Source organism: Euphorbia lathyris, chromosome 8, assembly GCF_963576675.1.
Source record: "Euphorbia lathyris chromosome 8, ddEupLath1.1, whole genome shotgun sequence".
In the NCBI taxonomy this organism is placed as follows: Eukaryota; Viridiplantae; Streptophyta; class Magnoliopsida; order Malpighiales; family Euphorbiaceae; genus Euphorbia; species Euphorbia lathyris.
The window spans coordinates 77,405,369-77,419,533 of NC_088917.1; the positions used below are offsets into that span (position 1 = coordinate 77,405,369).

A 14,165-nucleotide genomic window follows, 5' to 3' on the forward strand; every position below is an offset into this window, starting at 1 on the left:
AATAACAATCCACACTTTTTACTGCCATAAGAAAGCCTTTCTTTCAATAGTCACATTGTCTTTGGAGTGAAATACAATCAGAACACACCATATGCCAGAGCAAGTGTTGCTGAAAGTTTCTAATTAACAAAAAAACATAAACCAACATGCTAGAAATAGCCACATTTGCTAATTCTACTCAAACAAGGAAATAAAATACCAAAACCAATTCTCATACAGCTAATATTCATAACATGAAAACAACCAAGTTTCCTACTACACAGTAATCAGGCCAAGCCGATGTTTTGCAAACTCATGTAGAACGATGCACTTCTCCTTGCTCGTGTCAATGCCATGAGTTTCAATATCTGTTTATTCTGCAGTTTCAATTTCAGCATCTGCATTTTCAATTTCAGTTTGTGCAGCATTGCAGGCCGTAACACTCTTTCTACTTGAGGAAGAGTAATCCCGACAGGATCCCGAATCATCAAGTTAACTACACCATCTGCAGGATCAGTAAATAATGAAACCCTGGAGCATAACAATGAAAGCTTCTATTCACTATATTATATTATTCAATTTCAAAATTAAGAAGTAGAATCTAACCTTATAAAAAGAGGACTAATATTCAGAAACTTGTTAATGAAGACTAGCATATTGACATATAAATATAAGATAGCAATCTCACCCGTTATCTGAATTGGAACACGAATTTCCTAATGCCATGGTGGTATTAAGATCTCCAGCCCACTTCTTTTCATCTTCAAATGCTACTCCTTTTAGTTTTGGTGTCCTTAATCTTCCACAGAAAAGCTTCATTCGGAAGCATTTCTTCACTATTACTTGTTCTAACAATGAGAAATGAAAATCGTGATTGCTAGAGCAAAAGCAATTGAGTGCAGGCAAGTCATTAAGCTCCACACGCTTCAAACTACGAAAACTAATCATATGATCATTGGATGTCCGAAATCCGTCATCCAAAACAATATCCTCCATCGAATAGCATTCTGAAACTCTTAATTCCATCAGATTGACCAAAGTTTTGGCTGTTGATGTTGTTACCAAGCTTGTCATAGCGAAACAAGCCGATACATTGAGAGTTGTAAGACATTTAAATGAAGCTGAGGATGGTGCTAAGTTAATCAGGCAACCACAAAATTCAACATTCAGAGTCTGAAGACTTTGAAGAACAGGAATGAATCGGAAGCCTTTCTTCAGTATATTCTTCAAACTATCATCAGCTACTAACTCCAAGTGTTTTAACCTTAGATTATGCTGTTTCTTTCCGAGTGCTATTTCACCATCGAATGTAAATAACTCGTCCATACAACTCTCTGCAATGACCAGCTTTTCCAAAGAATATCGGCTAAGGAAATCAAATAGTAAAGGATTCGATTCCTCTTCTAAACTACGCAGTGTAAGTTTTTCGAGTTTGGAGAATTCAACTGGAAATTCAGCATTCTGTATTGCCTTGAAGCCTTTATGATCTAATGTCAGTTCCTCCAAATTGCCAATAAACTGAAAAAAAGAAAGTAGAAACAATTTATTTAAGTAAACATTCATGGTAAGAGCATTGCAGTGCCTATGAGTTTGTGCATTTTGCTTCCTCTTACCCCATTTATCTCTTTGAAGGGCGGGTGCTTTTTTCGTTTACATTCGCTTTAGAAAGTGCCTTACGATTTAAAAGCATATTAAATTCATTGTCTAAAACCAATTACATTTAAGTATACCTTTTCAGCCAAAAATGGCAATTGTTGATCTGGAATATTGTATTCCAATATGAGTTGATCACCACCATATACTTGCAAACATTTTAACAATGTATTTTGTTGGTGGTAAGCTGAGAATTCGGAGCTGAGCGTCATCACTTGATCACAACCATGTAATTCAAAACGTTTCAACTTTGGGCACCTTAAAGTATAAGATCCATCGTATAAACTCCTCATTTCATTTAAATTCTCAAGTTGAAGGATGCTTAATTGAGGAAATTTAAAAGAGACACTTTCGTGTTCATCGTCTTTTGCTCTCACAAAGATGACTTCAACACCACAGTTACTTACTTTGAGGTGTTCAAGTCGGCAAAGACCACAAGCTATAGATTTTGGGAATACAAATTTCAGATCCTTGCAAGAATGAACTTTAGCTGATTTCAAATATCTAAAAGTTGAAGCTCTGGGTGGATCATTACTCCATATATGCTTCAATGACGGTAGATTCCATATCTCTAAATCTTGTAGGCGAAATGCTTTAACAATTTTTACTTGTTCAAACCCTTCACATTGATATATCTCTTCAACTCTAGAACAACAACATAGATGAAGTGTCTCTAATCTCTGGAACCTGCTATGGTTATTTGATGGGAAAATATATAATAGTTTTGAGCAATATTCAACTCTCAATGTTTTTAATTTGGAAAACGAATCATCAGCTCCGAATTGCTCTTGCCATATATATCTGAAGTTATTTGTGCGACTAACTTTCATTGTTTCCAGGTTGGAGAAAGTAACCTGCATTTCATTAATGTTTTAATTAGTAATGTATTAAATCAATTCAGACAAACATAACTTCTTAAATGCATGAAACGAAAATGCTACTAATTGAATTGTTACAAATATACGCAAAAATGTGTCTACTCACACTATTATTTAACCTCAAAGCAGTTTTGCAAGTAATAGTGTGTAGCACGAACTATTATTTACGAAATTGCTACGAGTATATGTATATGTGTGGGTGTGTGCTTGTGAGAGACAGAGAGAGGGAGAGGAGAATATGGGAGAAGCAAAACATGACCATTTCATTGAAGATGCATTCATCACTTCCATTGTGTGGAAATTTGGACACAAAGTTGTCCATTTCACAGCATTCTTCTATCTTCAATTCTGTGAGAGACGGAAATTCAATTTGATATCCACGGCCGAACCTTTTCAAATTTGGAAGCTCCTCAAGTGAAAGATAGTTAAGTTTGGAAAAGATAATCCTATGTATGATCTCTTCTTCTATTTCTTCAAATTCCATGCACTTAATTATCTCTTCCACTAGCTCACAGTTACTAATCTCAAGTGTTACAAGTTGCATAAGACATTTCGCTATTGAAGTTGTAAAGACATACTTCAAACCTTTGCACTCATGTAACTCCAAGGTTGTTAAATTAGGGAAACAAACCCGCCCGCCAATACCTCGCTCTCTTTTGCTGCAAAATCCTGTGATATGTGGCAGATTCTTCAACTTAAGGGAGCACAAGTGAGGGAGATCTATCACTTGTTCATTATGGAAATGGTCATCTTCCATGCTATCAAAGGAATACATTTCCATTTCTTGAGGCTGCACCAAACATTTCGCAGATAAATGATAATATAGCGGAAGCCATTTAATTTAGTATAGCATAATATGCTAAAAATTAACAGGCTTGATTTCTTCCATTGCATTACATAAGTATAAGGAGTAAAATAAAACCATTACTACATATTTCGGCTTTATAACTATTCAAAGTTCTATAGCAAATTCTAAATTCTGCTACTAACATGCTGTTTTTATTGATTTTTTCGCTATATGTGAGGTTTTTATTGTTTTTCATTAATATTAAAGAGCTATTAAGTGGGCTTAAATTTAAGACAAAATTGAATAAATAAGACTAAATTACTCTTATTTTCGAAAGATCCAAAATTGTTTAATCCACAAATTTAAATTTAATTAGTTCTAAACAATGGATTTAATCCACTTTCTAAATCTCAAGACACTATCTAAATCCCATGATATGAATAAAATTGAAAAGAGTTAAAAATAAAATTGCATTGGAAGTCTAAAAACGTCAAATATAGTGGAATTAAGAGTACCTGTTTTACCCGTTGTTGAAATGCAATATCCTGTTGAGGAGAACTAATAAAAGAAGAGGTGCCTTCTGAGTTCTTATCTTTTGCCTCTACAATAACCACTTCCAGGTTACAGTTAAGTATCTCCAGATGCTCAAGTTCCAGAAGGCGATGAGCTATGAATATTGGGAACACATATTTCAATGAGGGTAGATTCAGTATCTGCAATTCCCGAAGGGCGAATGCTTGCACAATATTTCTTGCTTCAAAATCGGTTTCTTGATATTGGAATATCTCTTCAACCGTATCACAATTAGATAGATAAAACGTCTCTAATTTTTGGAATCTTCTGATGATATTTGAGGGAAAAACAACTGACAGATTCGAGCAATGTGCAATACTCAATGATTTTAATTTGAGAAATGAATCATCAACTATGAATTGCTCGTCCCATAAATATGTGAATGTATTCATGTTCCTCACAATCATGATCTCCAGGTTGGAAAAAGTAACCTGAAATCAAGTTAGTGTTCCACTTAGTAAGGCAGTAATTTTGGTACAGTGATTGCTTATTTAATTGAGCGGCCTAAAAGATGAACAACATCTATAAGGTATCGAACCAACTTGCTACATTTAATGAAAAACAAAATGTATATAGAAAAATGAAGAAGCAAAATATTACCATTTCATTGAAGAGGTATCCATCACTCTCATCGACTGAAAATTTGGGCACAAAGTTGTTCATTGAAGGACATTTTTGAATGGTTAATTCTCTGAGTGAGAAAAACTCAATTGGATAACAGCCAAACCTTTTCATGCTTTGAAGTCCAAAAAGTGAAAGATAATTCAGGTTAGCTAATACAATCTTATTGATGCTCCCTAGATCTTCTTCTATTTCTATAATTTCTTTGTTCTGCATTATCTCCTCCAATAATTCACAATCTTCTACACGCAGGTCTTGGAGTAGCTCAACACATTCCGCCATTGAAGCTGTAAATAAATACCTTAAACTCTTGCATTTTTCTACCACCAAGCTTGTTAAATTAGGGAATGAAACCTGCAAATCAGATATTCCTTTTTTAAGATTTAAAAAAAAAAATTAAGGCAAATAAAAACATTCAATTTGACTGTAACAGAAAACACACCATGTCATCGAAAAGCAGTTTCATTTGGCCAGTTCCATCTCTTTTGCAAAAGCCTCTAAGATATGGTAGATTCTTCAGCTTCAAGGATGTCAATTGAGTGAACTCAATTACTTGGTTATTGTGATGTTCACTCCCTTCACTAATTACTGCTTCCATGTTTTCACAAGATGCCACTTCGATTTCTTGAAGCTGTGGCAAACATCTAGCAGATGAAAATGAGAAGAGAATCTTCAGTTTATTACATTCAGTAACATTTAAAATTAGCAGTTTCCCAAAAGACAACGACTCCAAGCTGTTTAAATTCTTCAAAGACAATGACTCCAACACTGGAAATGCATGACAGAAAGCTTGCATTGTCGATTTGATCAAATGTTGAATGGCATAATCATTTCGAATGTCCAGACGCTTCAATCGGGGAAAGCCTTTCCCATCTAGATATAATACAATCTTTTCCCTTGCTTCAAATAAATGAAGACCTTCATCTTTCCAATCATAAAGCTTCTCCAAGGTGTTCAAATTATAAAAATACAGCGATTCCAAAACTTGAAAGCCATGGTGAGTACTCAACGCAATCAAATTGATCATATGTTGAATACAGTAATCATATTGAATGTGCAAATGCTTCAATTCTGGAAAACCCTCATAGAATACACTCTTGATCCCCCTCACTTTATCTATATATAGATCTTCACTCCCTCTCAACAACTCTTTAATCCCACCCTCCAAATGAATATCTGCTTCTAGCTTTAGCTTTAATGTCCGTGATGTTTCATATTTTCCACCCCAATTCCATTTATCACCTATGGATATTTTATAATTTCGCAATCCATAGAAGAATCCGCAGCCTTTTAGTATCAATTTAGGATTTACAATTTGTATTTCCAAATTTGATAGGTGGGACAAATTTTGTAACTCTACAAGCCTCACATTGCCTACGGTATCCCATCCAACAAAACTGTTAAGCATGTACAGCTCCTCTAGTAGGAGCAGCTTTGATATGACATCTGCAGGAATTACTTTGAGATCACAACAATTTCTCAAATCTAAGAGCTTCAGTTGAGTGAGTCCCTCTATTTCTCTAGGCAATTCAATAATCTTTGAATCTGCAAAACTAAGAAACTTTAGTTGCTTCAACTCTCTAATGACACCTACATCATTCAATTGGCATCTGTTCAAACACAATGATTGAAGACTTGTGAGGAAACCAAGTGATGAAGGCAATCGGGGCGAAAAACTTATGCCTGTAATAGTCACAACCTTTAGTCTAGTAGACTCTGCAAAAAATAAATCAGGGATTTCTAGACAAAAGTTTTCAGAAGATAGTATAAACAATTCTACCATTGGACAATCCAGGCTTGCAGAAATCTCATGGACATCACAGTATTGAAGAGAAATTCTAGTGCAATGGCGGGTTGGCCAATCCCTCAATCTGACTTCACTACCTCCAAAAGCATGTTGTAATTTGGATGCAATTGAGATAGCAGCTTCAAGAACCACATCCTGCATCATCACAAATCCATCAATGCGGCTATTCATCAATAGGTTGTCAGCTTTCAGTTTATCAATCAAGGCAAATAATCTATTCCTTGCTTCTTCAATGGTATGAATATCCTGAAATAAACCCAAACCCATACTGTAAATCAACAAGCGCTGGATGGGAATATCAGATTGTGCAAACAAGGCACAGAGCAAGAACAATGCCTTTTCATCCTCTCCTGCAAGATTATTGAATATTGACTCAACAACTTTGTGTATATCATTCCCAAAAACAGATAGTCGATTTAGCATATCATTCCATGCATTGGACTCTTCATCCCACGACTCCTTATTTTCCAGCTCTTTAGCAACTATCTGAACCAAAAGAGGCAACCCTCCACAATTTTTGGTTATTTCAATTGCTATACTTTGTAAATTTGGGTCTTTAGCCTTGGCCGCATTTGTTTGAAACAAATTCCAAGCCTCCTCTTCTTCCAGAACATTGATTGAGGATTCCTTTTGTGTTCCCATCTCACAAGATAAAACATCCTTGCTCCTTGAGCTTATCAATACTTTGTAACCTGAGCATTCATCCCCATAAGGAATTCCTGTAGCTTTCAAGTCAAGTTTTTCCGAAAGACCATCAAGAATGATGAGTTTCTTCAATCTCTGATACACTTGACTTGCTCTATCACGAACATCCTCCATGCATAGTTTGAGGCTGAAGAAATCTGCAATCTCTGCTTGAATTCTTCTCAAACTTGGCCTCTGAGAGACGGAAACCATTAACCCAAACTGGAACAGCTTCTCTTGTATGGCTTTTCCTCGGACCTCCTCAAGTAGTGTGGTTTTACCAACTCCTCCAATACCATACACCCCAATGATATTGAGAGTAGGATCTCTCAAAGCATCCATGATTTGGTTCAACATCGACACCCTTGAAGGCATGGCTTCGCAGCTGTACAGAGAAGGCTCAACTAACTGCTGCAGAGAAGGCATGAAGGAAACTGAATCTAATCCTTGTTCATTCCGAAGATTATCAATCACCAAAGCTTTCTTTTCAGCGTTCTTACTCAGCTGATAGAGAGACTTCAAATTCGGGCATAATATGTTCTTGGCTTCTTCATTCAGTTCCGCAGCCTCTCCAATAGTTTTATCGGCACTGCTAAGCCACTCGGTAACATTCCCATAGATCACTTCCCCGTTTCTATTAGCTTCATCAGCAGACTGCTGCAACCTGTCTTTCTTGTCCTTCAACTGCTCAACCCCATCCTGGAGAGTTTGAACGTTTCTACCCAACTTGAAAGCATAGGTAATGTGTCGTTTGATAGGGATAACAACGTATTGTTTGATGGGATCTGTAATTAATTCCAAAACCATTTTGACTAACGCCGCAAAGACAAATTTAGGTCAAAGACAGCTAATTACAATACAGAGAGTGAAGAGAAAGTAAGAGATAGGAAAAATGGTGAATGAGAAACGTCTAAGCAGAAGAATTTAAGATAACAGAAACGGAAAGGGACTAGTAGCGTTGATAGATACAAACCGTTCAAATGGAAAGAGTGGAGAATTTGTGGAGAAGAAAGAGCATGATAGACACATAATGAAAAGAGCAAGTAACTATGGAGATGGCGTATGAGGGTGTGTTTGATTCCGCTGCTGCTGTTGAAGTCTCCACGAGTGGAGCTATATGTAAGCCCTCTCTGGCAAAAAATCTATGGAGATGTTTAACACAGAAATGGTGGAAAAAATCAACATCCGCAAGTAGAAAAAATGGAAATTGAAGAAAGTGAAAGTGAAGAGGGGGTAGGAAATGGCAATGGAGAATGAAGGAAGAATTGAAGAAAAATTGTGCATAGAGACAATTAAAATGAAGGGATAAGTTAAGTTTGAGAATCCATAATTTCTTTCAAAAGTTCAATCTTTTTTAAAGGCTTGTTCATTATTGAAAATCGCACATAATTTATTCAAGTTAAGTTTGAGAATCCATCTTTATTAGTTTGAATCAAACCCATTACATTGGTTATAGGGGTTACTCACTAGTGATTCAACTTCCATTGGGTTTCCCACAACAAAGCATATCTAAATTCAGAAGAACACAAAATGAAGACAATATATAAAAATAACCATATCATTGTCGTTTAAGAGTATTTTACTTCTAACACCTTAAATAGTATAATTAAAGATCTAATATTAGCAAGTTAAACAAATTCAGACTTTAGTAAAAAAATCCTCTAGGCATTTATCAATCTCACTATTTCAAATGCATCATGCTATCACTTATCATCAGTAAAAACATATATATATATACGTCTTATTGCACTGTATTGATCCTATCTTATTCAAATTATTATGACGTGTGAAAATATATATATTCTATCAAACTTAAAAAAATTCAACGCCAAACCTATCTAATTTTAAATATAGAAGTTAGTGGGTAATGACTCAGCTTTCATTTGGATTTCTCACATTATTTCATATTCAGATTCAGCACTGCCTCGTTTTATGTCCACAAACAGCCAGACCAGTCAAACTAAATATTGTTATTTATAATTACAAGATTAAAATATAAAAAACACATAAAATTATAGGCTTAATACATATTTACACCCTTAAACTTGGTAAGTCTTACCTATTTACACCTTAAACTTTTTAAATAACCTATCACACACTTATATTTGGAATTAAAAACCTATCACATACCTATAGTTGGTTTTAAAAGGCTACCACACACCTAAAGTTGGCTTATTCGGACCTCTTGCACATAAAATCGTTGATATGTCATCTTCGACAGACGAGGTCGTTGTCCGTGCTATAGAAAAAAAAAAGCGTATTAGTTCGTCCTGTATTACATCTCATATATCAAAGATGACAAATCAACAATTTTGTGTGCAGGAGGTTCGAATGAGCCAACTTTAGGTGTGTGATAGGTTTTTAATATCAACTATAAATGTGTGATAGGTTTTAAAGCCAACTATAAGTGTGTGATAGGTTATTTAAAAAGTTTAGGATGTTAATAGACAAAACTTGCCAAGTTTAAGGATCTAAAGATGCATTAAGCCAAAACTACATGTGACATGCTATTTTCACATTTGCCAATATAAATAGCCATACCATGTACTCGTATCGATACATATGCATGTGATCTCTGTTTCAATAGCATACATGAAACAATATAATTATTAAAATATAAAAAATACATAAAACTATACACCAAAAAGACAACTTTTTATAGTAACATATCAATTTCAGGTTTAATTTTCTACTCAATGAAATAGGCAAGAACCAAACACAATACCATGATTATTTGGAGCAGAAGTTCAGACACAAAAAAATCAACTAAATAGTGAAATAGTGACATGAATACTTGACTTTTAAGTAAGATATGATGACAACAAAAAAACAAAAATTATATTTATTATTTACTTTACGTGACAACAAAAATATATATTTACTTTTTTTAGATGTCAAGTGACAAACACATGGTTGCCACATGACATGACTGTCAGGTTTTATATAGAAGAGTTCTTTCAGCATGGTTGTCACATCACTATTCTAGTGGTTTTTTCTATTTAAATTGGTTGAAATGACTTTATTGAAACAGAATGAAATTCAGTGACCTTTTTTAAACTAAACCCAAACTTCAATTTACCCCCTTTTCCGGGGGCTCTTACCTATGTCCAGCTGATGCAATTGGCGATATATGATGTCCATAGTTGTCATAAGCCTCTAGCAATTCAGCAACAACATCGTCAAGCTCCTTTTTCTGGAATGATTAAGGTATCAATGAGGTGAAGATGCAAAAAATAAGAATTCCATCCTCTTCAAAAGTAAATAGTAAAATGAAAGCAAATACAAGCATCTAAAAACACAAGTGCTACATCGCATTTGTAATTTTCTGAAGGATAGCTACAAACAAAAATTAACAATTGAAAAAAAAAAAAAAGAGGCAAATGAAGGCCCAAAAGCAAGAAAGAAAGTTAATCATATACAACATCAATGAATTTTACTTTGTTAATTCAAATAACCTAAAACTAGATGTCCTAGCTCAAATAACCTAAAACTTTGTTAATTCAAATCTTACATAAAAGGAAAATCTACATTTCCATATTCATTATCTTTCTCCAAATCAACTGCATTTTCCTTCATCATATTCAGAGCCTTCCAAATTTCTTGAAACAGAATTCAAATTTGATTCTTTGTGGGACACAAGTAGTACCACACATACAAACTTGCATTAGTTGGCCAAAATTCAGAATTGCATAACCATTTAGTACTTCCTTTAAGTAATTCCTTTTTTCCACTCTTCCTCCTAGAAGCTAAAAGTATTTCTCATATTCTGAAACTTACCTCAGCTATAGTAAGAGAGATTTATGCACCATTTAGTTAGAATAGTTTGAGGAACATTACTGTTTTTAAGCCAGAAAAGTTTTAGTTACCAAAAACAGAAAAGCCCTTTCAGTATGCCCAGTAAAACAATAAAGTTCAACTACCAGATAACCAACAAAAATCATTTGCTCAACATTCAGACACTTAAGTACATAATTATGGTTAGGTTTTGTATAAAATGACATAATTTAGTTTTCTGGTGCCAATAATGAAAGCAAAAGCAAGCTACAAACTGATAGTTTCTTGTTTAACATTGAAAACTTGTAACTGTAAAAGAAACAACTATGTACAATACAAATTTCAAAGGATGTCAAAGTAGTATTGATATCCATTAGGAAAGTTTTCCCCATCAGAACACATTGGGAAGCTTTAAGTACTTGTGGATCAACTACTCTTTTCAGAAGAATAAACCTATCTCTTACAAAAGCAACATTTCACCCTTCCTGTGAATGCTCACAACAAAACAGATAACATTTAAAAAAAACAGATAACATTTAAATTGAAGCTCGGAATTCGAAATTGAGCACAACTATTCATAAAAAGTTTTATAATTATGCATATATTAGGATTTAGAGAGAAGATTATGCGATTAACATCTTTATTCTTTGAATTTTGAACTCGACAAAAAGTAATTAATTAGAGGGAGATTGTTGCGACTTACAGTGAGGAGAGATAGGTTTTCGCTGGAGAAAATTGAGGCCAAGTTTGAATTCTTCCGGCAGCAGCCAATGTAGATGCCTGTAGGTTGAGATTGTTCATTGAAGTACAATCTGTGACTAGGAATAAGATACTATTGATTTTGGAGGGAGTTTTGAGGAGTGAATTACTATACATAGCCACACTTTCACACCCCTGGCCCCATGAATATATCGAAATAACCTTTGCCTAATTTTTCAAAAATCCCAAAACCTCTCCAACATCCTAAACATTATTCGATCAAATCGGGACTAATTTCTCAACCAAAGCATGAATCGTGAGAGGCACCGTAAAGGCAAAGCACTAATGGTACTATTTACATGTTTTTTTGTCCATTTGTGCTTCGTTTTTTAATCTTTGAGGAACTTGGAGAAAATGGCGGAATAGGGGTCGGGCGTATGAAGTGATGTTCATACGCCCCACCATAGGTGCGGACATGAAGCTATCGCGCCCACACGGTGGCTATCACGTCCACACCATGGGTGCCCGCACCCTATTTGGGTCTTTTTTTATTTTTTTAAATAAATTTAATTTAATTTAATTGTTTGTTATTTATTTACATTAATTTGATTATAATTTATATGTTATAATTGTCATTTTAATAATTGTTAATTTAATTTTTATGTAGGTAAATTTTATTTGTTTAATTACAGTTAATTTTAGTTTTTGTAAATTTTATTTTGTTTAAATTTTTTATGTTGTATATGGCAGTATAATGTTAATTATACGTAAATTTGGTTGTTGTAAATTACATTTTTGTTTGATTTACAACAACGTTAAATTTTTATGTTGTAAATTATATTCCTTTTTAATTTAATTTTAGTTAAATTTTTATGTTGTAAATTGTATAGGTAAATTTAGTTGTTGTAAATTATATTTGTTTTTAATTTAATTTTGTTTAAATTTTTATGTGTAGACGGAGCGAGCGACTGTCGCGGGGAAATCTATCCCGTCAACAACTCGTCGTCTAGATATGGACGCGGAAGAAGATACACCCCATCATATGAGACTGCGCCGTATTGATGTATCAGGTCGTAGACGGAGAGGGGCTGCGACGCAGCAGGTGCAGAGGGCTTCAATTAAGCAGGCTGTGTTGGATCAACCCGAGATTGGGGGAGCGGAGGCGGATTCTTCTGATGATCGAGATCCTGGTCTTGACCTTATGGATGATTATTTTCAGGAGGTAGCCGAGGCACAGCGACGGCCGGTATCTGGTGATGATGGTGAGGGTGGCGATGAGCAGCCGACCCAGGTCTCGAGCAGACAACGCAGAGGTGGTCGCTTTGCGAGTAGAGGTATTTTTAATTTTAGTATAGTATTTATAATTTTAGTATAGTATTTAAAGTAGTAAAGTATTAAAAAATTTAGTATAGTATTTATAATTTTAGTATTATTTAAATTTTTAGTATTATTTATTTCAGGGACCAGCAAACGTCCCAAAGCTGATGAGGACCGTAGCTGGATTGTTTCTAGGCCGGTGGATGGTGGCCCTATTGATGGTTCGGTGATTCCTAGTTTTCTAGGACATGTTGCCTCACGGATGCTGAGAGGAGAGCTTCGATCGTTTCTGACATGCTACAACAGATCATTAGCATGTCAAAATTTGGGGGTGTGGTTACGTGGTGCGACAACTGAGGAAAATTTATTTAGCAAAAAAAAATTAGTTTTAATTATTATTTTTAACCTTAAACCTCAAATTGTATATGTGTCATTTTACAGCTGCGTGATATGGTCGAGAGGACTGGGTTGTCTCACCTTCCATCCACCATGTGCAAGAACCTCGACGCCCCACTGATATCTGCGTTCGTGGAGCGGTGGCAGCCTGACACGAACTCCTTCCACATGCCGTTCGGGAAGATGACTATTCTACTGCATGATGTATGGCAGATTCTGCGTATCCCGATCGACGGTGCGATGGTCTCCGAATTATGCAGTACTGAGTGGCTGCATGCCATGTGCATGATGATGTTCGGGGTGGATCAGGCGGAGTTGCTGTCGCCACTCCGAAAATACTGGAGTGGTGGAGGTGTTTTTGTTAATGATGTACACAAGTTTACTGATGAGGGTAAGGATGACGCGACTTGAGCCTCGGCGTGGATGTGACTTATGCTCGGATCCACCTTGTTTGTCGACAAGAGTGGCGATAGGATCAGGCCGTCCCATCTGGTTGAGGTTCATGGCGGTGTCAGAGGGGCAGCTGGACTTTCATGGGGGTCTGCTACACTTGCCACGTTATATCGGCAGCTAGAGATATCGAGCAGAGGAGACTGCTCTAGTATTTGCGGATGTTTGACCCTACTACAGGCGTGGATATATGAGTATTTCCCGGTGGTCCAGCCGCATCGACTACCACTCCAGATCCCAGCTGACCATCCTCGGGCATGCAGATGAGAAGTCGGGATTCCAGGCAGGATGACCGCCCGATTCGAGACCATACGTGCACAATTGGACCGCATGACGACAGCCGAGGTATTTTATAAAATTTAAATATTACTTATAGTTTTATTTATAATTTTAGTATCACTTATAATTTTAATTTTAATTTTAATTTAAGTATTATTTATAGTATATTATTATTATTTATTATTGAGTATTATTTTTTACAGGTGACGTGGTCCTGTCCCTAATGATGATTGGCTACGAGTGTCCTACGCCGGTTGGATACGGTGTA

General features: G+C 35.5%; 1 protein-coding gene and 1 long non-coding RNA gene across 2 annotated transcripts; both read right to left on the reverse strand.

Annotated features, from left to right (window-relative positions):
* Nucleotides 1-8,467, reverse strand: LOC136204006 (uncharacterized). Its single transcript, XM_065995209.1, has 9 exons — nt 8,450-8,467; nt 7,956-8,124; nt 4,934-7,767; nt 4,471-4,845; nt 3,813-4,301; nt 2,770-3,300; nt 1,710-2,486; nt 668-1,497; nt 1-510 (listed from the first exon to the last, which is right to left on the reverse strand). The coding sequence occupies exons 1-9, from the start codon at nt 8,465-8,467 to the stop codon at nt 267-269; spliced, it is 6,267 nt and encodes a 2,088-aa protein (XP_065851281.1). The 3' UTR covers nt 1-266.
* Nucleotides 8,468-8,873: 406 nt separating this feature from the next.
* On the reverse strand, nt 8,874-11,969 carry LOC136204240 (uncharacterized). Its single transcript, XR_010675096.1, has 3 exons — nt 11,460-11,969; nt 10,084-10,175; nt 8,874-9,221 (listed from the first exon to the last, which is right to left on the reverse strand). It is a non-coding gene; the product is annotated as an uncharacterized lncRNA (long non-coding RNA).
* Nucleotides 11,970-14,165: the final 2,196 nt, after the last annotated feature.

Coding starts and splice junctions, on each gene's coding strand:
- LOC136204006 (XM_065995209.1), bottom strand. Junction 4,846..4,933: donor AACTGCTTTTCGATGACATG/GTGTGTTTTCTG, acceptor TCTGATTTGCAG/GTTTCATTCCCTAATTTAAC. Junction 2,487..2,769: donor AATGCATCTTCAATGAAATG/GTCATGTTTTGC, acceptor AATGAAATGCAG/GTTACTTTCTCCAACCTGGA.